Here is a 25,025-nt window from a genome sequence, read left to right on the forward strand (position 1 = left end):
AAAGAAGACAGTAAGAGGCATCACATCCCCTAGAACTGAAGTTCCAGGCCCCATGCAGGTGCTGGGGCCCCGTGTAGGCACTGGGGGCCCGTGTAGGCGCTGGGGCCCCGTGTAGGCGCTGGGGCCCCGTGTAGGCGCTGGGGCCCCGTGCAGGCGCTGGGGGCCCGTGCAGGCGCTGGGGCCCCCGTGTAGGCACTGGGGGCCCGTGTAGGCGCTGGGGCCCCGTGTAGGCGCTGGGGCCCCGTGTAGGCGCTGGGGGCCAGTGTAGGCACTGGGGGCCCGTGTAGGCGCTGGGGCCCCGTGTAGGCGCTGGGGCCCCGTGCAGGCGCTGGGGGCCCGTGCAGGCGCTGGGGCCCCCATGTAGGCGCTGGGGGCCAGTGTAGGCACTGGGACCCCGTGCAGGTGCTGGGAACTGAGGGCCCTGTGAAAGAGTGACAAGCTCTCTTAGCTGCTGAGTCACCTCTCTAGCCCTTGTGTATTATGCTTTCTCTACTACTGTCAAACGCCTTTCAAAAGGGTTTGCAATGCATCAGATTTCCATCAAAAATGTAGGAAAGCAGCTGTCCTCTTGTCTGCAGTAGACACTGGCACTCTTGAGTTTTGGCAGCACAAGTGAGAATTACATATTGTCACTTTAATTTGTTTCCTTGACGACTGGTAGAGCAGCTCTGTTTACTAGAACTTTGGGCTTATTTTTTTCCCCTTTAAGATACTGTCTTAGCGAGTGTTCTATGGCTGTGAAGAGACACCATGACCACGGCAACTCTTATAAAGGAAAACATTCAATTGGGGCTGGCTTACAGTTCAGAGACTTAGTCCCTTATTATTATGGCAGGAAGCATGGCAGCATGCAGGCAGACACGGAGCTGTAGAGGTAGCTGAGAGTTCTACAACCAGATCAGCAGGCAGCAGGAAGAGACTGAGACACCGGGTCTGGCTGAGCATCTAAGACCTAAAAGCCCACCCCTCACTGACACACTTCCTCCAACAAAGTCACAGCTACTCCAACAAGGCCATACCTCTTAATAGTGTCACACCCTATGTGCCTCTGGGGGCCAGTTTTATTCAAGCCACCAAAGGTATGTTCTTATGTGTTCCAGGTTTCTACCTGTTTCTTTTTAAATCAAGATTTTAATCATTAACATCGTCACAAAAATCATCCATTTCCTTTTTTTTTTTTTTTTTTTGCCACAAATTTGATACAATGACATTGCTGTGAGGTAGCCACCAGAGAAGACTACTTGGACAAGAATTCAAGCCAATTGAAAGTCTTTTATTATCCAGCCAGTGAGTACACTGGGTGTACAGGACCTCAGTGAGGTCCTAAGCCTTTCTCGGGGTGAACTTTTAAGCATAAAAACATACCCCGGTTTGACATACCTCAGTTAGAAAGAACAGTTATCCAGAAGCAGAACTGCAGAAGCCGAAAAGCAAGGCTGGTACATTTAGGGACTTCCCAGAACTGTGGACTTCGATGGACTAGGTCTTTGTTCCAGTTTGGCAACTGTTGCTGCCTCTGTGCTGGGTTTCAAGGCCTGAATGGTACTTCCATCACGGTGTTGGCTGTGCCGAGTTCTGGAGGCCTGTACCATTCCCCACTGGTCCTGTGGGCATGAGTCAAATTGTGGACTCATGGGGGCAGGGGGTATGTCATCTCCTTAGCATTAATAGCTTCATCGAATTTATTTGCTGAATAAGTAGGCAGCCAGTTTCTAAAGTGACAGCTAGAAGTAAAAGAATTAATGAATGGCCCAGCATGGCTGTAAGTATAGTGGTTAATTAGGGGGACCAGGAGAACAAAAACTGGTGTCAGTTGTTAGAGGTTTAACATCTCCCTTTTCTTTCCTGAAGGTTACTTTTGATCATGGCTAAACTTTCTCCAATGACTCCTGACTGACCAGTATAGAGCCAACAAGTCAGTGTCATACAGAGACCTCCTTGTCTCCTAAAGAGGAGGTCCAGTCCTCTTTGATCCTGAAGAATAACTGTTGAAGAATATTATTTCAAGATGTGTTACTTTTGTTTATACTCTGGAACGTTTGTTTAATGATGCAAAGATGTGTTTGATAAAATATAATTCACCTGCAGTCAGGAGGCTGAGTCAGCAGCTAGCTGACAGGAAGTGGTGGGGAGGAGCCAGGTGAGAAAGGTCTTATAAGGAGGGGCCAGGAGAAGCAGGAGGGCATTTTGGAAAACTCGAGTAAGGAGAGGAGGTGAGCTACTTGCTACTCAGCCTATGAAGAGCAGAATTCCACCTTAACCTTTGAATGTTGAGTTCTTTAGAAGGAGAGAGGTTTAGTTAAGTTCCCTTCGTAGCTTTGCAAGAGTAGGAGCCTGAGGGAACAGATTTCCCTCCGGCTACAGCCTTTGCAGCCTAACCGCTGCTGGTAGCGGCCGAATTGCAGTTGCTGATTTGGACAGCTGTGGCTTAAAAGGCAGAAACAATTTTAAAAAGCACAACAAATAACCTTGGCTAAGGAATCTAACAGGACTTCCACACAGGAAGCAGAAGTGTCTAGATGGCCCAGGTCTATGTCTACTTGAGCACTGAGTTTCTAAAGGTTTGACCCCCATAACAGGGCTGAAGTTCCAACTGTCATGGCGCCTGCAATGCCTGCCCCCACCAACAGGGGAATGAGCGTGGGGACAGCTTCCTGCACGTGAGGAAGCTCAGAATCTAGACGTAGGTGGGCCATGCCCTCTGTTTTCACCGTTGATGAACACCTGAGGTATAACATGCGTGAGGACATAAAGGAGTGGGTTCTCCTCCAGTGTAAACAATTTAGAAGCTGTAAAAGGGAAGCCAGTCTAGAAGCCAACTGCTTATAAACACTTTCGATCGGCTTAAACCTGTGTCCGAGTGGTCTTCTCTGGTGGGTGCCTCACAACAAGGTAATTCTGACTCCTCTCTGAGTCTGTCTGTCTGCTTCCTTATGTCCACTCCCTTCTTTCTCAAGAAAGCTTCCTCTTATTTATCTTTTCTCCCTTTTATCCTATTTCATATTTCAGCTTTGCCTGAGTCCATTCCTTCTTTCTGTTTATTTTAATGTTCACTTTAACTTAAGGTGAATACTAAATTATTTTGCTTTTAATTTTTAAGTGATAAAAGAATACTCATTGTGCTCTGTACTACAGATTTTTCTGGAATCTGAGTTTCAGATTTGATATAGGTTTGTGTGTGTGCGTGTTTATTCAAGGATTATCATAAATGTATTTCTTACTATAGTTGGCCATATGTGTTTGTGGGTTCAAAAGCCACGTATTCAACCAACCTCAGACTAGAAGTATTTTTAGTAAAAGCTGTCTGCTATGATCAATTAGAGACTGTTTCTGATGCTATTGCCTGAGCAACACAGGGTAACAGCTACTTCCATAGCATTGGTATTATACAAAGCTTTATATGAAATTTAAATATGTAGGAAGATGTGTGGCTTATATTCAGCTATGATGCCATCTCATATAAGGGACTTGACCATATGTGGATTTTGGTATCCATGGGGATTCTGGGACTGTCCTGAGATACAAAGGGGTGGCTGGAGGGTGTTTGTTTTGTTTTGTTTTAAGATTTATTCTTACATTAATTTACATATATGTGTGTGGGTCTGAGTATATGCTGCATGTGTTCAGGTGCCCACAGAGGCCAGAAGGGAGTGTCAGATCTGGAACTAGAGTTACAGGTGGGTGTAAACCACTCGGTGTGTGTTGGGAACTGGTCTCTAGTCCCCAGGAAGAGCAGCAAGTGCTCTTAGAACCACTGAGACATCTCTGGGCCCCAGAACATCTGGCTGTTCTTAATTTATCATTCATGTTTTTTATTTCTAATTCCTGAGGAGTGTAGTCAGAGAAGATGGAGCATTTCTCCATATCTCTTTTTGAAACAAGGGAGCCCAGGATGGTCCTAAGTGACCTATAGCTGAGGTTAGCTCAGAACTTCTGATCCTTTGGTTTCTACCCAATCCCAAGGGTTGGGATTGCACATGTCCCATCATGCCCAGCTTCTCATTCCTTCTCTGCCTCCTCTTTTCCCTCCCTTTCCTTCTCTCCCTATTCTCTTCTTATTTTAAGTTTATGGCTTTCTTTAGAGTCGATTACATAATAAAAACCTACATCACATGGTATATTCTATAGTCTCTTTTGAAGCACTGTGGTTTCTAGTTGAATCTATTAAATTAAGTTTGCTGATTACATCACTGAATTTCTCCAGACTCTTTTTGTCTAGCAGCTTCAGCTAACTCTGAAAGATCTCCTTTGTTGTTGGTCTCTGCAACTGTTTTTATCCCATTTCCTTGGATTTCTTCAGGTTATAGCTAGGCAGGAAATTGAGAATAGACAGGAAGAGAAAGGAGAGGCAGGAGAAACGTCAGCCTGCTGCCCAAGAAACAACATGCCAGCAGACTGACTGGTAAGCCACAGAACATGTGGCAAAACATAGATTAATAGAAATGGGTTAATTTAAGATATAAGAGCTAGCTAGCAAGAAGCTTGAGCCATAAGCCATGGCCATACAGTTTGTAAATAATATAAGCCTCTGTGTGTTCACTTGGGTCTGAGTGGCTGCAGGACCATGGATGAGAGAGATTTGTCTGGACTGGGAGGGACACAGGAAAACTTCAACTACATCTTGTTTCTTTTATCTTTACATATTTAACTACTGTTAATTTTGGTTCATACTAGTTTTCTCTTCTTTCTTTTTACCATAAAGTATACATTGTTCTCTTTATCTTGTTTGGTTGACTTTAATTTCAGTGCTGTTACTCCTCAACAGTTGATCTGATGCCCCCGGGGAGTTCTGTTTTCAGTTAGGACACAAACTAGGGTTACTGTCAGATGCCAGTTGTAAGTGGGTACCCACACTTCTGTCTGACTTGTCTACAAATATGAGGGTTTCTGAAAACCCACTTCAGGTTTGATCACTCAGGAGGATGGCTCACAAAATGCAACAGGTTGGCCCCACAGGCGATGGTACTTGGCACTGAACCTGACAACTTGAGTTCCATCCCTGAGGCTTCCATGATGAAAAGAGATAATCGAGTCCTGAGAGTTATCTTCTGACCACCCTCCGCATACATACAAGCATGCATACATACATATATATGTACACACACAAACTTACACACACATATATTAAGATAAATAAAGAACTCACCAAAAACATTACACTTACATTTTGTTACAAAAGACAAAAGGTATAGTTCAAGGACATAAGAAACACAGGGCCAGGTCTGGGAGGAGGGGGATCTCCCTGTGGGATCCCGGCATGTTACCCGCTGATGATGTGTTCACCAACCAGGAAGTGCCTGCAAGCTTCAGTGTCCTGATATTTTTAATCTGTCATTCATTATATAGGCAGGATTGATTAAATCACTAGCCTTATGATTGAAGTTAATCTCTAGCATCCTTCCTTCTCCCAAGGTCAAGTCACTGAAAGTTCCAGCCTTCTAATCATGTGATTGGTTTCTCCGACAGTCACCATTTTGAAGCTATCTAAGGCTTCCACCTGGAGTTGCCTCATTAGCATAACAAAGACATTCCTATTACTCAGAAAATCTCAAGGGTTTTGAAGCTCAGTGCCAGAAATTGGTGACAAAGACCATCTATGTGGTGTGTGTGTGTGTGTGTGTGTGTGTGTGTGTACCATACATTTCTTTGTGCATGACTTTAATTTTTGACCTTTCTTCACATAAATAGTATATGGTGGGCAGTTTAAATCTTATCTGTCACTTTGTATATTTTATGGGAAAATTCAGTCCGTCCTTATGAAATATAATGGCTGACATAGTTGACTGTCTTGCTCTTATATTTAACAGTATGCTTTAGTCTTCTTCCTAATGTTGCCAATTTTATGAAATTGTTGTTCGTTCTTTTGTGTGCCGTGTTAATTGGTTTTATTTTTCAGTTCATTTAGTAACTATCTTCTCTTTCCCAGCACTTGTAATCAAAACATATTGTTCTACTTCATTTTCTTTGTTTAAAAAAAGAAAACAGGCCTTACCTAAGGTTTGGCACTACCTAACCAAAACTTAATAAATTGTTTACTTTGTAACAAACCAGTAAGGAGGTAACAATCTCTCCCATAAAGTAAATAATATCCTCCTATAAAGAAAGTAACTTTGAAAGGACCAATCCTTTTCTTTTTTTTTGGTTTTTTTTTTTTTTTTTTTTTTTTTGGTTTTTCGAGACAGGGTTTCTCTGTGTAGCTTTGCGCCTGTCCTGGGACTCACTTGGTAGCCCAGGCTGGCCTCGAACTCTCAGAGATCCGCCTGGCTCTGCCTCCCGAGTGCTGGGATTAAAGGCGTGTGCCACCACCGCCCGGCAGGTTGTAGGTTCTTGGTTAGGGGTTCTTGGTTGTAGGTTCTTGGTTAGGGTGGGAGCCTGGGTTGCCTGTTCTTGCTTTGTTCAGCCTTTTCTGCCTGTCCAGCTGACTCCCTCATGCAGCTCCCTGGAGTTCTACCTTGCAGGCAAGATGTTTTTCAATGATGAATTAATTACTAATAAGAGCTAATTAGCCTTTGAAGCTCAATTTATTGTCATTGTGTTCTTTGATACCCAATAAAATGTTCCATTCTAGAGCCTTCCTCAGTCTTATCCCCAAATAAGATGAAAAATATTTTTGCCGCCCTCCATCTTCACCTCCACCTCTGTAGGCCATCCCCTCTGATTTACTGAGATGGTTTAGAATATTTTATGCTACAATGATTTCAGAATTTTCTTTGCAAAGTGTCTCTTGTTTCAAGTGTCCTTGTTTACCACTTAAATTGTCCATTTCCAGAGACTACCACAACCCAGTGAGATAGAAACATACACGCATGGAGCGGGGGAGGCTAAAGCAGCTGGGGAAAGAGACCCCAAGTCCTAGAGAGAGCTCAAACTTTGCTTATACTCACTTATCCACTTTCTTTTCAACATGTAGTGATTTGAATGAGATGTCCCCCACAGCCTCAGGAATTTGAATACTTGGTCCCCAGCTGGTGGCGCTGTGTGGGGAGGTTTAGGAGGTGTGGCCTTGCTGGAGGAAGTATGGGGCTAGGGGTGGGCTTTGAGAGGTTTAAAGACTCATGACATTTCCAGTACTCTCTTTTTTCCTGCTTGTAGTTTACGATGTGAGTTCTTGGCTTCCAACTCCAGCCACTGTGTCCCAGCTTTACCATCATGGACTCTTCCCACCGTAACTGTACTAAAACAACAACAAAAATAACTAACAAACAAGTAACTAATATAACACTTTACCATGAGATTCTGTCTTAGGCCGTTCAAGCTGTTACAGCAAAATACTTAGCAGTGAAGGTTCTCCAGAGAAACAATCAATGGACTACAGGTGCTTGTGTGAGAAGGGGCTTGTTAGATCGGCTCCCATGAAGCAGCTGAGCAGTTCCACAATGGTGGGCAAGCTGGAGAGCCAAGGAAAGATGCAGCCCAATTCAAGAACACAGTGAGAGACCAGTGATACTGTCCCGCACAAGACTGAGTGCCTAAGAGCTCCCACCCAACCCCAAGGCAGCTGGTGCAATCTGAGACTGAAGGATGATGAACTTGAGTCTGATGGTCAAGGGTAGGAACAGCAGGAAACGGCACCTGCTCTGAAAGGAAGGGTTAGAATAAGCGAGAATGGATTTCTCTTTCCTGAGTTTTGCTCCATTTGGCTCACCAGTTCATCAGGGTAGGTCTTCCCCATGTCCATAATGATCCCAATGCTAATCTTCTTTAGAAACAGCTGGAAGTGTGCTTACCAATACTCTGATCATCCCTCAATCCAGGCAAGATGACACCCACAATGCATCATCAAATATATGAACTAGGTAGATAAATAAAATCAGAAAAGCATTTCTTGCAATCTGCAGGGTGGGAAGTCCAAGATCAGAGTGCATTCACATTTGGTCTCTCACAAGGGTTCGTCTTCATCCTAGTGAAAGATACAGGAGATCCTCGAAGTCCTGGCTTCTGAAGCCCCATCAAGCCGCGACAACCCACAGCATCCAAAGAATGGGCCTAGGGAGAGATCGGGACTTTGGTTGTGTCAGCTGGGAGTGAAGGCTGCTGGCAGCTAAAAACAAACTCACGTACACATTAATACCTTGGCAGTCGGAAGGCTGGGGTTGTGTGCCTTTCTCCTTCCACCTTCCCAATCAGTTCCCAGACTAATAACTGTCCCAGATTTTGGTGGGCTTTGTCGCTAAATTCTCCTTCGTAATTTCATTCCTAAGAATTCTGCCCTTTCAAATCTGGTGCCATTTGCTTTCCATTCCTATCAGAGCCCACCTGATTCTATATAAACCCGAGTAGCATTTTTACTAGTCTAGCTCTGGCCAGAGTTAAGCTCTCAGCGCTTTCCAGAGGAGGCAGAATGAAAACTTTGGAGCCAAACTCCTTAGCGTATTTATCAGGACGGGAAGAGAAGGAAAACTGCTTTAGCTCTCAAGCCTTAGAGATGGAACCCTGCCCCCAAAATGTCAAGGCCTGCTAATCGGGCTACTGTAAGCAGAGGGACTTGCTCCAGCCTTCAGCACCTGCTAGAGATGGGAGAGCTATCACCTTCCACAGATTTGCAGATGTGCTCTGCAAGGACTTGCCCTCTCCTGGCACTGGAACACCTGCAACCTCTCAGCTAGGCACCCCAGGCTGCTGAGGACTTGGAGGTGTCACACCACCACACTCCCTCTCAGCTGCCTGGCATCCCCATTCTACTTTCCTAGTCAAGTTTCCACATAAAATGTTCCCAAGTGGCAAATAAAGGTCCCCTTGTTTGTTCTCCTTTGCTGTCTGCCCACTCCATCTGGGAGGGAGAGAAGACAAGGGCCAGACTGGAAAAATCACTGTCGCTGTGATCTTACATAGTGAAGACAAGGAACGTCTCTAAGTTCTCCTTCATAATTCCATTCCTAAGGATTCTGCCCTTTCAAATCTGATGCCATCACTTGGCAATTGCGATTTCAGCATAGGAGTTGTGGGGACATAAGCTTTCTGTCATAGTCCCTTCTTCCAGCATCTTCCTTAGGTCTATGATGAGGATGACATGGCCTTTGAATCCTGTGCATTTGCAAGCATCTGCCTGATAAGTAAACCGTATCTTGGCCAGGTAAGAGTCTCAAATCACAGTCCTTCCTTAATTGTCTGCCATGGTTACTCCACTGCCTTTAGCTCACCATGTGGCAAAGGAAAAGTCTGATGTAATTATTTTACCTTTATCTTAAAAAATGAAAGAAAGGGAGAAAGAAAGAAAGAAAGAAAGAAAGAAAGAAAGAAAGAAAGAAAGAAAGGGAGAAAGAAAGAAAGAAAGAAAGAAAGAAAGAAAGAAAGAAAGAAAGAAAGAAGGAAAGAAGGAAAGAAGGAAAGAAGGAAAGAGAAAGGAGAAAGACCTTTGAGTCCCCCTTCAGTCATACTCATATTGCCTTTCTCCTCATGTCCCCACCGGGATGAAGGCCATCCTGCTGCAGGGCCATGAGCAGTCCATCATGCAAATCAAGTACAACCAGAAAGGAGACCTTCTTCTTCACCGTGGCCAAAGACCCTATCGTCAATGGGTGGTACTCTGAATGACAAGAGACTGAGTACCTACATGGGCCATACTGGAGCTGTGTGGTGTGTGGATGCTGATTGGGACACTAAGCATGTCCTTACTGCCTCACCTGACAACAGCTGTCCTCTCTGGGACTGTGAAACAGGGAAGCAACTGGCTCTACTCAGACCAACTCAGCTGTCCGAAGCTGTGGCTTTGACTTTGGGGGCAACATCATCATGTTCTCCACAGACAAGTTGAAGGGATGTAGAAGTAACCGTCTTATTAAATAAGAAACACAGAGCCAATGCAGAGATGAAAGCCCAAGAGGTCAGAGCTAAGAGCCTCACCTTTCACTGCTGCAGCTATCCTCTTCAGCCAAAAGACCTACTTCCCGTGTGTTTGTCTTTATATAGGCTTTCTGTTCTGCCTTCTCATTGGTTGTAAACCCAACCACATGACTGCCTTGTCACTGCCTGTCTGTACAGACCTCCACGTTTTCTATGGTTGGTATTGAGATTAAAGGCGTGTGTCTCCATGCTGGCTGTATCCTTGAACACACAGAGATCTGCCTAGCTCTGCCTCCTAAGAGCTGGGATTAAAGGCGTGCACCACCACCACCGCCTACCTTCTGCTATGGCTTGCTATTAGCTCTGACCCCCAGGCAACTTTATTAACATACAAATAAAAACACATTTCAGTACAAATAAAATATCACCATAAAGGGATACTAGTGTTTTGTGAGATTTGATCTACAGGATCCAAGCCAGATCAACAGCAACGAGCCCTACATGAAGATCGCCTGCAATGATTCACCAGTGCTATTTGGGGGCCCCTGGGAGTCATTGTAGGCCATGAAGAGCTCAACCAGTATAGTGCCAAGTCTGGAGAGGTGTTGATGAATGTTAAGGAACACTCCTGGCAGATCCAGTTGTCTAGAGACATGGCCATGTTTGTCACTGCATCCAGCGACAACACCGCTAAGTTCTTTGACTCCCTGAATCCTGAACATCTGAAGACTTTCCCAACAGAACATTCTGTCAACTCAGCTGCCCTCCTTCCCAACTATGATGACCATGCGGTGCTGGGAGGTGGTCAGGAAGCCATGGATGTAACCACAACCGTGATTGGCAAGTTTGAGGCCCTGTTCTTCCATTTGACTTTTGAAGAAGCGTTTGGAAGAGTCAAGAGCTACTTCAGACCTATCAGCGGTGTGGCCCTTCCATCCTGACGGCAAGACTACAGCAGCGGTGGGGAGATAGTACTCCCCGTCTACTACTCTGACCCACAGTACTTGAAGTTTGAGGCCTAAGAAGCTGGATCTCCATCCATTCCAGGGAGGCTGCTCCCCGAAGGCTTTAGACTCCGATAAATAAATTTGTTTGTGAAAAATAACTTTATGCCAGGCACAGTGTTGCACACCTGTAATCCCAGCACTAAGGAGGTAGGGGAGGTGACCTCTCAAGTTCAAGACCAGCCTAGGCAGCATAGTGAGAGTGTGTCAAAATAAAACAAACACAAAGAAAAACCTCATTTTTCTCTTTGGATGTTGAGTGCAGTACATCACGGTGCGGAAGCCATGGAGAGTGAGTGAAGCAAGACTGAAGCCCTGTTCTTCCATTTGACTTTTGTGTTCCTCTGCACCGAGCAGAGGAAGAGTGAACACAAAATTCTGCAGTTCCATGTCTGTCATCTGGAGCTCATGATGGAATCACCTGGGCTCCAGTGGGCTGGGGGCCCCCCTGCTGCTCCCACTGCACCTCCTGTAATGCACACAGCCTCTCTTGGTTCACTCTGTCCTTGCAGCTTTCCTCAGCAGACACGCCATGATCCTGGTGTCTCCAGTATCACAGGGTTTCCATTGAGGCTTAGGCTTCACCGTCACACAATGGCTTCTCAAGGACTCCAACCCTGTCATGATCAAGCCTCTGTGATCTCCATGTCTGTAAAATCTTGTGGATCATGATGCCAGTTCTGCACCAGCTCAGGATGTCGTCTGGCTCCTTTGGACCATAACTGTAATAGTTTAGTGTGCTGACTTGGGGAAGCGACTCTCTAGGAGTCGTTTCTTTGTTTTTTAATTTCCTCTTTAAGGGAGTTTTTCATTTCCTCTTTAAGGGCCTCTAACATCTCCTTAAAGTTATTTTTAGGATTGATTTCTTCTGCTTCTTCTGCCTTGGTATGTTCAGGTCTTGTAGGTGTGGAATCACTAGGATCTGATGTTGTCATATAGGTCTTTATGTTGTTGCCTGTATTTTTGCACTGGTGTCTACTCATCTCTTCCTCTGCTCGGTGCAGGTGATGTCTGTGTCTGAAGATATCTCTCTTGTTCTAATTGATAGTCTTGGTCCACTAGGAGTTCTTGGTTGAATCAGTGCTATTGGGCTCTGTTTCTTAGAGCAGCTTAGTCCAATCAGTGTTAGTGGGTTCTGTCTCAGGGAACAGTTGTTCCCAATTGGTGGGCTTATGGCTCCAGTGGTTGTTGGGTTCGCAGGGGTTGGTTTTTTTTTTTTTTTTTGGTGAGGGAGCAGGGAAAGGTAGCTGCCTGTTCCCTGGGGCTCCTATGTCTGGGGCCTAGGGACTAGAGATCTGGTCTGCCGATCCGGAGATGGGGCCTTACCTGTTCCAATTCGGTGTCGGGTGGACTTATGATTCTGGTGATCTGGTTCGGTGGCTGGGCGGTGCCTTCTCTTGCGTTCTCGGGTCACGTTTTGCTCACTCGCCAACTCCTCAGCTGATCTTGTTTACTCAGACTGAAGGCTGCTGGCTTCTGAAACCTCTCCTGAATGGATCTCAGCTGAACAGGTTGATCAGTAGGGTGATCTCACCAACACTCCACGTTGTTGGGTTTCCCAGGATCAGCAGCTGGGCCCTGGGTTGGCCTCGGGCAGAATCGGAGTTGTTTTTAATCAGTGTTTTAATTGGGGTTTTATTGCTGTGATAAAATACCATGACCAAAAGCAACTGGAGGAAAAAAGAGTTTATTTCATCTTATAGCTCTAAGGTCATGGTCTGTAATTGAAATCAAGTAGTCAGGGCAGGAACCGAGGGCAGGAACCTATAGGTAGGAACTGATGCAGAGATCATGGAGGAACTCCGTTTACTGGCTTGCTCTCCAGGGTTTTCTTATACCATGCAGGCCTACCTGCCCAGGGGTGGCACACCCTCCCCCCCACTGTTGGCTGGGCCCTTCCACATCAATCAGCAATCAAGAAAATGCTTAACAGACTTACCTATGGGCCAGTCTTATGGAGACATTTTCTTAACTGAGAGTCCCTCTTCCCAGATGACTGTCACTTGTGTTGAGTTGATGTAAAGCTAACTAAACAATCAAGAAACTCTTTTAGCAGCATTCTCAGTTGAGGGTTTTTTTGCCCTTCAAATAAATTTGAGTTTTCAATAGACGGAGCCTTCAATAGATAGGGTCTTAACGTTCCTGTGGCCTCAGTGTAGACTGGGGGCTTCTCTTTAATGATGCACATTTTTCATATCCTTTTCCTCCACTTGCTCTTTCACTGATGGCCTAGATAAGAGCAGTGAGGAGTGACCATGACGCAGCTTGAATGCTATCCTGTCTTGAGACTTCCTCCACCAATCAAATTAATCCATCGCTTTTTAATTCGGCCTCACTCAAGTTCTCAGAACACAGGTAGAACGCAGCTAGATGCTGTACCAGAATGTCACATGAATGTCTCAGAAGCCTAGTTCCTTTTTTCCCCTTGGAAATCTCAGCATCCAAGCCTCCAGTGTCTGCAGGTCCCTCAGTGTTCTGATCTTCCCAGCCTCATCAGAATGGCTCAATGCTTACAGCATCTTAGGGCTGTTTAGCCCAACGTTACAAACTCTGCCATATTATGCCTGCTACAAATGAGTTGTGAAGGCCTCAGAACCACATGATCATGCTTATCACAGCACACACACCCCTACTTCTCAGTACCAATTGTATGTTACTTACATTTCTTGTTGCTGTTAACAGGTACACGACCAAAGCAAATTAAGGAGGGATTTATTTTAGTCCAGTGGACATTATGGTTACCACTCAGGGACAATGGGGGATGCAGAAATATTTGAGGTGTTGCTGAAGTGGATGACTTGGATGCTAACTGAAGTGAGACAACCAGGATGTAGTTTTTGTGCATAAGAGACAAAGAGCTGTAAGACTTGAGGTTGCATGATTTGGGCAAGTTCCCTGTGCATCTGCTGGCTGGCAAGAAGGACTTTGCTTTCAGCTTTAAGAGTGTCCATTTGATGGTCTCTGGTGGGCTTACCTCACAATAATTTTTTTAAAAATATTTGGAGGTATGGACTCTTTGTATTCAAGTTGCTATCTGTCTTTTTTGGCAAGTTGTGGTGATAGCCGGCCTTTCCAAATGTTTGTATATTCTTCTCTTCCTCTGGCTTCTGGTCACTCATTAGAATGTTGTTAATTTCTCCTGGTGTCCTGAAACTGGCTTACACTCATCTGCTATTATTCTAGTTTCATTCTGTGGTTGTGATAAAATACCATGACCAAGAGCAACTTAGGGGAGGGAAGGGCATTTTCATATTATAGGTTACAGTCCATCAGTGAGGGAGTCCGGGGCAGGAACTTGTAGCAGGAATGCTGTTTTGCTGGCTTTCACACAGGCTCATGATTAGCTAGCTTTCTTATAATCTCAGGACCACAGGCCCATGAATGGTGCTGTCCACAGTGATCTAGGTCCTCCTGTGTCAATCAACAATCAAGACATTTCCCCAGAGACATGCCCCAAAGGCAAGTGTGATCTGGACAATCCCTCAGTTGGGACTCCTTTCTCAGGATGCTCTACAATGTGCCAAGCATAATTAGAGCTAACTAGGACAGGCATCATGGGTAGAAAATTTGGGAGCAAAAGGAGACAAGAAGGTCTCTGCCACTGTGGGTTAGTGGAGCAGCTTTTATGACATCTCTCATCAAGGTACCTTAGGTCTCTCCTCCTGCCCTAAGAATTTCCCAGCCTTAAGTTTGGAGAGCATTTATCTGCGATACTCAGCAACACCTTTCTTGTTGACCCTGTGTGACGATCATCACGCCTGCTAGATTATTAAACTATAAAATTCCTATTTCCTGCTTTGTAATTAATAAGTAATTAGTAGTAATTACATTGATAATTTTATTTGCTGTTCCTTTTAAAATTTGAAACAACTAGTTTTAATGACAGTTGATGATTACTTTTGAGATACAGTCTCAGTATGTAGCCCTGGTTGACCTGGAACTTGCTCTGTAGCATTGATAATTTTTGATTGATTTGCTTATTTCTATGATTTTCAAAGAATGGTGGGGTTTTTTTGTTTCAGAAGTTTCTGAAGGATTCTTTCTACAGCCCATCTAAAAAGACATTTTTAAGTAGGTCATAACCCATTGCTACCATTATTTATTTTGACGCTCAAATTCAGACTGTGGCCATTGGGAGCGTTTCAAATTGTCTTCTGGAGCCTTTTAGTGGGAAATATTTAGAAACCAAGATTTGAGCTTTACACTTATTCACTGTTAATACATCATTTATAGGCCTCACAAGGCTGAGACAATGTTGCAATTTTACATATATTTCAATTTTATGTATATAACTCAAAATCAAATGTATAAATATTATATATTTTCAAACTGTGAATTTAAAAGGCCCAAAAGAGCTAAAGCATTCATTAGCAGAAAAAAAACAGTGCCACAGAAGGAATCCAGAAGCTGGAAAATGGTGGGGTGCTGTGAAATGCTGTCATTAGAACACGACATGGCCATGTGAAGTCATGCACTCAAAGCCACTGTGGTTACCTACACAAGACCTGCAAAAGATTGAGAGCCAGAATTCCAGCATGTTTGAAGAAGGGGATCATGAGGACTCGCCCACAGCTGAGAAGCTATCGGCAGTTGATGGCTGCTGGGGAGGGAGAGCCATTTTTCCTTGTGGGTGTGCTAATCCCACCGCAAACCATAACCCAAGTTCTTTGGTCAAATTATGCCAGCTTTGTTTTCTGTCAGACAGGACTCTCTCCCAAAAGTGGGGTTTGAGAAAAGAGCTTTGAACACAGGAGACAGTGGGGTCTCCCGAAAGCTGCAAGACTAGGAGGGTTTCAAGGGCTGAGAGATCCCCAGAGGAATTCTGGTAACATAGGAACTTGGCTGAACGTTTCAAAATTGTTGGACAGATTATCCTAACAGGGTGGAGGTTAGGGTATAGGGTATGGAACATGTCAAATTCCAGAAAATGAGTCAAGACCTAGTCAAATCCAAATTTTACAGGAAACAGGAATGAACTTATTTCGACCTTGTAATAAGATGGTTTCTAATCTTAAGATGAAGTCAGGCTGGTCAATCAGGTATGACCAGTAGTAGGCATCCCCTGAGCAGTGGATGGCCCCATGTCCATTTGCCATGAACTTATGAACAGCACTAAGTGGATTCCAAGGGACATTAAAAGGAAAAGACCGTGAAGTTGGGAGGGAGATGTATTGAAGGGATCCAGGGGAGATGGGAGGGGGAAACAGTAGGTAGATATAATCATAAATCACTGTATACATACATGAAATTCTCAAGGACTAAATTAAAACTAATAGTTCTTCAAAAGTCTAGAGAAATGCACTCAGTTGGTAGATAAATTTGATGCTCTGATGACTGGTAAACTATTAAGAAAGATTTTTTAATTTATTGTTTAATTAGTATACAAAGCAACAGGATTCCCTATGACATTTTCATGCGTACTTCGTTTTAATTGATTTCCACACCATGTCTACCTCTCACTCCCTTGTTCCCCATTTCTGGCTTGTATCTTCCTTCCCCGTGTTTCCTTTTTGACATTCATTTCACACATGTTCGACCACCCTCTCCATCCTCCTTCCTTGGTGTTTCTCATGGATACTTCCAGTTTCATGTCTTCTACTCAGCTATTCCCACATACATACATACACATAGACACAAATTAGAAGACAGGATCCACATGAGAACTAACATGTTTTATCTTTATTTCTGAGCCTAAGTTACTTCACTTAATATATTTCCATTACATTAATTCTCTTGCAAAGTTCATTTTTTACTCATGAATCAAATTCCATTGTGTACATGTGTACCACATTTTCATTATCCATTCATCAGTTGATGAACAGCTAGGCTGATCCCATTCCTAGCTATCATGGTAGAGTAGCAATAAACAGGAAAAGTGTCTCTGGGGTAGGACACAGAGTGTTTTGGGTCTACGCCCTGGAGGTATAGCTGGGTCATATAGTATTTCCATGTTTCTTTTGATAATTCTTCACACTGATTTCCATAGTTGCTGTACCAGTTTATGCTCCCATCAACAGTGAATAAATATGTTCCTCTTTCCCCACGTCCTCATTAGTGTTACAGTCAACTGGTTTTGTGATGATAGCCATTCTGATCAGCATGAGATGGAATCTCAATGCAGTTTTGTTGTGGGTGCACATGTATGCACATGGGCACCAGAGAACAACCTGGGGTGTCACTCCTCAGGAGGTACAGTCCATCTTGGGGTTTTATTGTTGTTGTTGCTGTTGTTGTTTTGAGACACGGTCTATTTGTCTGGACCTAATAATTATGTTAGGCTGGATGGCCAGAAAGCTCCAGGGGGATCTTACTGCCTCTATATCCCCAGTGCTTTGTTATAAACCCATGACACACCTGAGTTTTTTGTTTGAGCTACCTTTCTAGCCCCCTCAACACAGTTTTAGCTTTCAACTTCTTGATGGCTAAGAATGTTGAATACTTCAAAAATACTTATTGGCTGTTGTTGTTTGATATTTTGATTGCATTCTGACAAAGTTTGTTTTGGATCAGAGGGCGGAGCTAGCCACTAACTGATCAAAATTAATCATAGAGTTTTTGGAGGACTGATGACAGATAGAGAGACAGGAAGGAGTAAGGCAGGGCTTAGAGAGGATCTTAGCCCTTTTGGAGGGAAGAATGGAAGAGGTAGGAGGTTACTAATGGTCTGACTCCCAATTTATTATTGATAAAGAATAATTAGATAAATGCTTCAGGCTGTTTGTAGATCTTGTGAACTGTCTCTGAAGATAGTGGAAATTCATTGTCCCATTGGCAGTTCTGGGTCTGGGTGTTTAATTTTGCTGTTCTTTAGTTGTTTTACATATTAACACCATCTTAAATAGCTTCTTTTCCATTCTGTAGACTGTTTGCTCTGCTGATAGTTTCTCTTGCTATGTAGAAACATTTTAACATCATGTAATCCCATCTGTCAGTCCTGTGCTGTTGGAGTTCTACTCGAAGTTTTTTTTCCCATATATATATATATAATTTCCCAAGTATTTCTCCTGTTTTCCTCTAGCTATTTCAGCATTTACAGGTGTTTTGCTTTGTTTTGTGTTGGAGACAGGGTTTCTCTGAGTAACAGCCCTGGCTGTCCTGGAACTCACTCTGTAGACCAGGCTGGCCTCGAACTCAGAGATCTGCCTGTCTTTGCCGCTCAAGTGCTGGGATTAAAGGTATGTGCCACCATGCCTGGCTCAGCATTTACAGTTTTAAATCAAGCTTTTTGGTCCACTTTGAACTGATTTTCTTAAAGGTGAGAGATGTGGATCTAAACTCATTTTTCTGCATGTGGAAATACAGTCTTGCAAGCACCATAGGCTGTCGTGTTTCCAGCATGTTTTGATAACTTTGTTAAAAATTAGGTGGTCATAGCCATGTGGGTTTATTTATGGGTATTTATTTTCTCTCTTATGTTCCATTTACCAAGTTATACATGTCTGTCTTATTCTAGTACTATATTATCTCTATCACGACTCTGTAGTATAGTTTTGTTGTTAAGACATAGTCTTACTATGCAGCCCTGGTTGGCCTGGAACTTGTTATGTAGACCAGGCTGGCCTCAAACTCACAGCAACTGTCTGCCTCTGCCTCCTAAGTACTGGGATTAAAGGCACGCATTACAACAACCTGCTAAGTATAGTTTGACAGCAGTTCCTATGACACCTTGGCACTGTTCTTTCTACTTAAGATTGGTTTGGTTGTATTTTCGTATGAACTCTAGAATAGTTTTCCCTAATTTTGTGGAGAATGTCCTTAGATTTTTGATAGGGATTACATTGAATCTATAGATAAGTTTGGGTGGTACAGCCATTTTCACAATATTAATTCTGCTAATCTAGGAGCATGGAAGTTCTTTACATGGTCTAGAGCAGTGGTTCTCAACCTTCCTAATGCTGCAACTCTTCAATACAGTTCCTCATGCTGTGGTGACCCCCACCATAAAATCATTTTATTGCTACTTTGAAACTATAATTTCGTGACTTATGAATTGTAAAGCAAATATCTGATATGCAGTATTGATATGCGACCCCTAAAGGGGCTGTGACCCACATGTGCAGAACCACTGTCTAGTGTCTTCACTTTCTTTTTTCAGTGTCTTAATGTTTTCATTATAGGGATCTTTCGCCTCCTTGGTTAGGTAAATTCCTATGCCCTGTAAATCCAATAAACTCACTGGTTTCCAGAATGTAACTGGAACCTTAGGAGGAATGTTAGACATTGTTTACATTTCCCCTAGGAAGAAATTTTAGCAAAATGTGTAAGTGAGCATGAGTGTAAAGGTGTGTATGCCCATGCACACCCACATGAACATCAGAGCAGGGCACTGGGTGGCTGCCTCTATTCTTCTCTACCTTAGTGCCTTGAGACAGGGTTTCTCATTGATGCTAATCTCAACGTTTTGGGCTAGCCTGGCTGGCTGGTGAGCTCTCTGGATCTGCTTGTCTCCACATGTCAGTTACCAATATGCTCAGTTGTGGCTGCCATTCTACATGGCTGCTGAGGATTTGAGCTCAAGTTCTCCCCCTTGGAGAACAAGCACTCACGGAGCCATTTCCCAAGTCCACAATTCCCCTTCCACCTCGAAATGTATGAATTTTGATCTTCTCTTTCTTTTGGTTAGTTTAGCTCTGGGTCTGTCACTCATTTATGTTTTCAAAGAAATAGCTCTTTGATGAATTCTATGCGTCTATTCTGTTTCGTTCATTTCTGCCGTAATCTTTCCTAGAGCCTGAGGTACGTTACTAGGTTATTTGAAATCTTTCTGATCATCTTATAGCTATACTCTGTATATGTAACTGACTTAGTTACATCCCAAAGGTTCTGGCAGATTGTGCTTTCATTTGATTTTTAGTAATTTTTAAAATTCTCTCCTGATTTCCTTAATGACCCACTGTTCATTCAAAAGCATGTTGTTCGATCTCCAAGTATTTGTGTATTTCCCAAGTTTAGCCTTGATGATGACAACATGTTATTGGACTTAGTTTTTTCGATCCAGTCAATCTGATTCTTCTTTGGGTTAAGGGTGTTTGCATTTAAGGTTATATTGAGAGAGGTTTGTGATTATGGATGGTCCTCATTTTGCTTGTTACTCTGGTTGGCTGGCTTATGGTAGTTCTTCTCCTGGTAGTACTGAAGGTTTTCTGATTGGCTATGTTGGATGTGATTCCTTTCCATCTGTCTTCTGTTCATTCTTCTCATGTGATATATACTCTTTCCTGTGTTCTCATGGATGAAATTTTCTTTTTCTTCTGTGTATAGTACTCCTTTGGTAATTGTCTTATGCTATTTTTACAATTGTTATTTTTATGTGTATGGATATTTTGCCTGAATATATAACTATATTCACCTCACATGTGCCTGGTGCCTGAGGTCAGAAAAGTGAATTGGATCCCCTGGAACTGGAGTTACAGACAAATGTAAGCCATCATGTAGGTGCTGGGAATGAAACCCCAGTCTTCTAGAAGAGCAGTCAGTGTTCTTAACCACCTAGTCATCTCACCAGCCCTTTATGCTTATTTTAAAAAATTCTAATTTTTATTTCTCCACCAATTTTAATAGATATCTTTGTTGGGTTGGTCATTTACTTTCAGGGTTTGTAATGTATCAGTTCATGCTTTCCTGGTTTTGGGGGTTGCTGATGAAAGATCCGATGTTATTCTGATGCTTTCTTATGTATGAGTTGACATTTTCCTCTGATAGCCTTTGTAGTGTTTATTTGCTTAATTTTTACATATTGACTGGAACACGTCATGGAGAGGTTCTTATCTGGTCATATCTATTTGTGGTTTTAGACTCTTCCTGTGTTTGGATGCCTTTGGGTTTAGGAAATGCTCAGATATAATCCCCCTGAATAGAGGGACACCAGGAACACGTACAGAGGAAAGGCTGGGTGACAAGGTGATGTGTGACGTGATCTGCAAACAGAACAGAGGGCCCGAAGAAGCCAAATCTGCCAATACCTTGATCTTGGACTGTGACAGGCTGTTGTTTAAGGCACCTGGCCTGTGACATTTGATCACAGGAACTCCAGGAAGCTGGGTAAAAAGAAGAGTGTGACATAAAAAAAAATATGTAAACACGATAGAAGAAAAACAGATGATTTTGTCACAGAAGCCAAAACAAGAGTGGTTCAACAGGTGAGAAGTCACCCTCAGAAGCTCTCCTGGGAGGTCATGGTGAAATCCTCAGATTAAACACTCTCTGGACTCGGTGAGTCACAAGTCACTGGTATCCTCTCTACTGATTCTCTCGGGGGAGCAAAAAAAAAAAAGGAAAACCCGTGTACACAAGGAGTGTGTGACTGCATGGGTGTGTGCATAAGTGTATGTGTGCATATGTGTGTGAGTACATGTGAATGTGTTCATGCATGTGAGCATGAGAATGTGGGAGTGTGCATGTAGGTGTGTCTATGAGTATGTATGTGTGTATGTCTGTTTTTGCATGTGTGTGTATGTGTGTGGGTGTGTGAAATGAAAACTGAATATGGAGAACATGTAATTGGCATATTAATGGAAAGGAAATGAGAAATTAAAGTTTTTTAAAAAAAAATTTGTAATTAAAACGTTTTTAATGGGAAAGATTCAACTTAGGTGTGTAAGGAATGGTGGCTCACTTTCTGGCTGGTGAAGGTCCTTGGTTTTAAGGATCTTTTCTTCCTGGAATGAGATTTCACCTAAGATTTACCTTGTAACCAGTGACGTTTTCTGTTATGACCTCCATTGCGTTGACTGGCTATCTATTTTTAGCATGATTGTGAATCTTCACTTTAATGCTGTTGATGTTAGTGAAACATAGCGAAAAGTTTTAAGTGGCTGTTGCTAGTTAGGGGATCACAAAAAATGTCAAGTTTCTATATTTTTCAGGTTTTATTAAGTATTTAAGTCATTTCCAGTTTATTAGTCATGGCAGATGTCTAATACTTTTCTCATACATGTGGTCATTTCAATACTAATTCAACAAACAGCTGGGTGTCTCAAACGGTTTCGTGTGATATGGAAAATCAATGAAGAGGATCTTTTCCAAAGTCCTTAGTTCCTAAGCAAGGAACTAGTTGATATACCGATGTGCTTATTATATACTGACAAGGCATTCGGGAAGCAGCCTGTCTCTGCTGTAGTCAGGAGCATTTTGATACTCTAGCTCACTTAGGTTTCTGTTTCCTGGAGTCTGATCTATTGCCTGGTCTCGCTTCTGTAACCACCTTGCTTACAAAATCCCCTACCCTGCAGTTTTACCCTATAAAAGGGGTTTGAGAAACTGGCTCATCTCTTGAACTCCATCCATGTTCTTAGGGGAGACAGCCACTGGCCAGCTATGTACACAAATAAAACTTGATTTGATTTGGCCATAATTTCGGTAGGTGGTCTTTCTTACATCTGTGAGAAATACATAGAGGTACTTTTTTTTAAATGCAACACACATTAGCTGACATGTTAGCGGGATTCAGTGTGCTTTTACATACATGTATGTAGGGTGTACTGACCAAATTTAGCTGCATATACCCTCCTGTCTGTAACCACTCTTCTACTTTTAGACTGGTGTTCTGTAGCTTCTACCCTGCCAGAGAACAGTGCGGTGCTTATCTTCTTGGGTACTGTTTATATAATACAATGACCTCTAGTTCCATCCTCTCTGCAGAAAATAGTAAAATTTCATTCTTCTTTATGGCTGAATAATGTTCTATTCATGTAATATTCCACATTTTCTTCATCCATTCACTTCCGGACACCTAGTGTGAGTCCATTCTTAGCTTGAAGACAGTGTCCAAGGCCGAGACTTCACATGTAAGGAGTGGTGAACCACAGCTTACGTGGCCTTCCCTCCAGGATTCCTGTTCCAGTGGTTCTCCGGCCCAGGCCTTCTCTAGTACCATTCCCAGGTCATGCGGTGCCAGCGATCAGCTGCACACTGAAACTGCACTGGATTGGAGGTGGAGGAAAGGTATTCTCAGGGTTTTCTATAGTCACACTGGACAGGCTTGAAGGCCAATGGTCTTTCGTCAAGAGCCCTCTACTGAGCAGTGTAAGGAAGGGCAGGGGAATCCCTCTGGTATGGGTGAGGAGCCTGTCCTCACCCCCACTGTTGTCTCTGAAGGCCTGAGTTGGCTGAAGTGGTTTCTTTCCCCCAGGGCCACCCTGTCCTGTCATTACTCAGCTCTCCTTAACCACACACCAGTCCTTCCTTTTGTAAATCAGTCTGGTGGAGGGTAAGAAAACTAGATTGGGGGGGTGGTGGTGGAAGAAAACCAATGTAACTATTAATGATAGGAAATTTATTATTATACAGAGTTATGTAATCTGAAGTCAAAGGACTTCCCCAAATAAGCTGTGCATTCCTGTATTACAGGTACTGGATCACAGTAACAATTCCAGGGAAACAAAGTAAGAATTCAGAACAGACTGTCCCAGAGGCTCCAGAAGAAGGAACACAGCCAAGAAGAGCCTTGTTTCCTGAAAACTAACAGTCACTCTGGGGCATGAATTTACTAGCTGGTTGCTGAAAACTGGATCCAATGCTGGGTTGATTGCTACGGAACCAGCGGGGCTGAGGAGGGGGATGCAGACTGTGAATGGCAGGCAGCAGCCTTGCTTCTAGGAAAGTAGTATCTGCAAAGATGTTTAAGGAAGACACAATTCATCACTCTAACTCAACTTTACCCAACTACTAGTTCTCAGGTAATCACTGCAAACACTGTAGAGGTCCTGTGTCTTAACACCTTCTCTTCGTATTAGAAACACTCTGTTCTTGACATTGTGCAAGCACATAAAACGCGACATCTGGATTAAGGTTTTTATAGGGACATAAATGCTTTTGAGACCACACGGAGAGAACATAGTTCACTAAGGACCTAGGTAAAAAGATACAGTTTCTGTACATAGAGCCTGGAGGTTAATTCTGCTGTTTCTAGCCATTGTAGATGCAGTTTACAGTCCAAAAATGCTGACCTCTAGAGCCAGGTCTTGAGAAAAACCATCAGCAAATACAAATGGGGACTTGAAATTCACAATGGATTTCACACTGCCTCTTTAGAGTACTTCAGAAAGAAGCAGGGGTGTAGCTCAGTGGAAGTGAGCCTTCCTAGCACGTATAAGACCCAAGTTCAATCCCCAGCACCACAGTTAAAACACAAAGAAGAACACGTCAAAGGCTCTAGAATAAAAGACTTCACTTGTTTAAGTTAACTTAGTGTAGTGAACAGGATGAAGGTCTTCCAATTCGGCCTCCACCACAGACCTGAAGGGTCGCGAGAGAAGTGACAAGAAAAGATGTCATCAAACAGCAGTTATTTAATTAGCTCTTCCCTGCTCTCCTTTTATCATCACCATCATTATTTATTGTTCAAGACAGGGTTTCCCTTTGTGTCCCTGGCTGTCCTGGAACTCACTCTGTAGACCAGGCTGGCCTCGAACTCAGAGATCCGCCCGCCTCTGCCTCCTGAGTGCTGGGATTAAAGGTGTACGCCACTACACCCAGCTACCATATATCCTTTTTTAATGAAAAAAAAAAGTGTGTTTATTTGTGTGTGTGTGTGTGCAGGTCAGAAGACAACTAGCAGGAGTCAGTTCTCTCCTTCAACTATGTGGATTCTGGGGATTGCGCTCAGGCCATCTTGGCATCGAGCATCTTTATCTGCTGAGCCTTATCTTAATCTACTTCTAGGCATCTAGAAATGCTTGGGTGTATTTATTTCCTTGGGTGTATACTCTAGATTATACAAGCTGTAAAGTACCTCTTAGCTGGGTCTCACTGAAGAGGAACACTGTTACTAAACTCCAGCACAGTTTTCCCCTTTGGTTGAAGAACACACTTTCCAGACCACAAAGGATACATGTAAGTCGGGATGCCTCTTGCGGCCAAATGTTTCCGAATAAGTCTTTCAGTGCCATACCAGTTAAAACCCTTTGTAGCATGTCCAATGCGTGGAAGATGAACACTTGCTATGGAAAGGAAAAGATTATGAAAATCAGTGGAAAATATATACAGAAGAAAATAATTACTGATGGCCTCAAGCAAAGTGTACAATTACAATGTAAAAAATGTTCTGGGGAGGAAATGAAAGAGGGGGAAAGTAAGATTTTCTGTGGAGGACAAAGACCCACAGGTTCTAGAAGTAAGTAGATATGATGGACATAGATCATGACTGATGGGTGGATCATCAATTAAAACAAGCATAAATTTTCCAAAAAGTCAAGAAATTCCACAAACACTGAGATACACTAGGCTGGGACAGAGTAA

The 25,025-nt window shown here is 43.2% G+C and overlaps 1 protein-coding gene and 1 pseudogene across 4 annotated transcripts in view; one reads left to right on the forward strand and one right to left on the reverse strand.

Annotated features, from left to right (window-relative positions):
- The first annotated feature begins 9,410 nt into the window (after window positions 1–9,410).
- On the forward strand, window positions 9,411–10,868 carry LOC128106648 (eukaryotic translation initiation factor 3 subunit I-like; annotated as a pseudogene).
- Window positions 10,869–23,044: 12,176 nt separating this feature from the next.
- The window catches only part of Chd1l (chromodomain helicase DNA binding protein 1 like), a 56,902-nt gene continuing 54,921 nt past the window's right edge, over window positions 23,045–25,025 (reverse strand). For all 4 annotated transcript variants that reach the window (XM_052730009.1, XM_052730010.1, XM_052730012.1 and 1 more), the window contains 2 exons: window positions 24,619–24,727; window positions 23,045–23,395 (listed from right to left, as the gene is read on the reverse strand). In XM_052730009.1, the coding sequence (XP_052585969.1) occupies window positions 23,317–23,395; window positions 24,619–24,727 (188 nt within the window). In that variant the 3' untranslated portion in view covers window positions 23,045–23,316. The remainder of the gene's footprint in view (window positions 23,396–24,618; window positions 24,728–25,025) is intronic.

The sequence above is a fragment of the Peromyscus californicus genome, unplaced genomic scaffold, assembly GCF_007827085.1.
Source record: "Peromyscus californicus insignis strain IS unplaced genomic scaffold, ASM782708v3 Scaffold_9__1_contigs__length_137607984, whole genome shotgun sequence".
Lineage (NCBI taxonomy): Eukaryota > Metazoa > Chordata > Mammalia > Rodentia > Cricetidae > Peromyscus > Peromyscus californicus.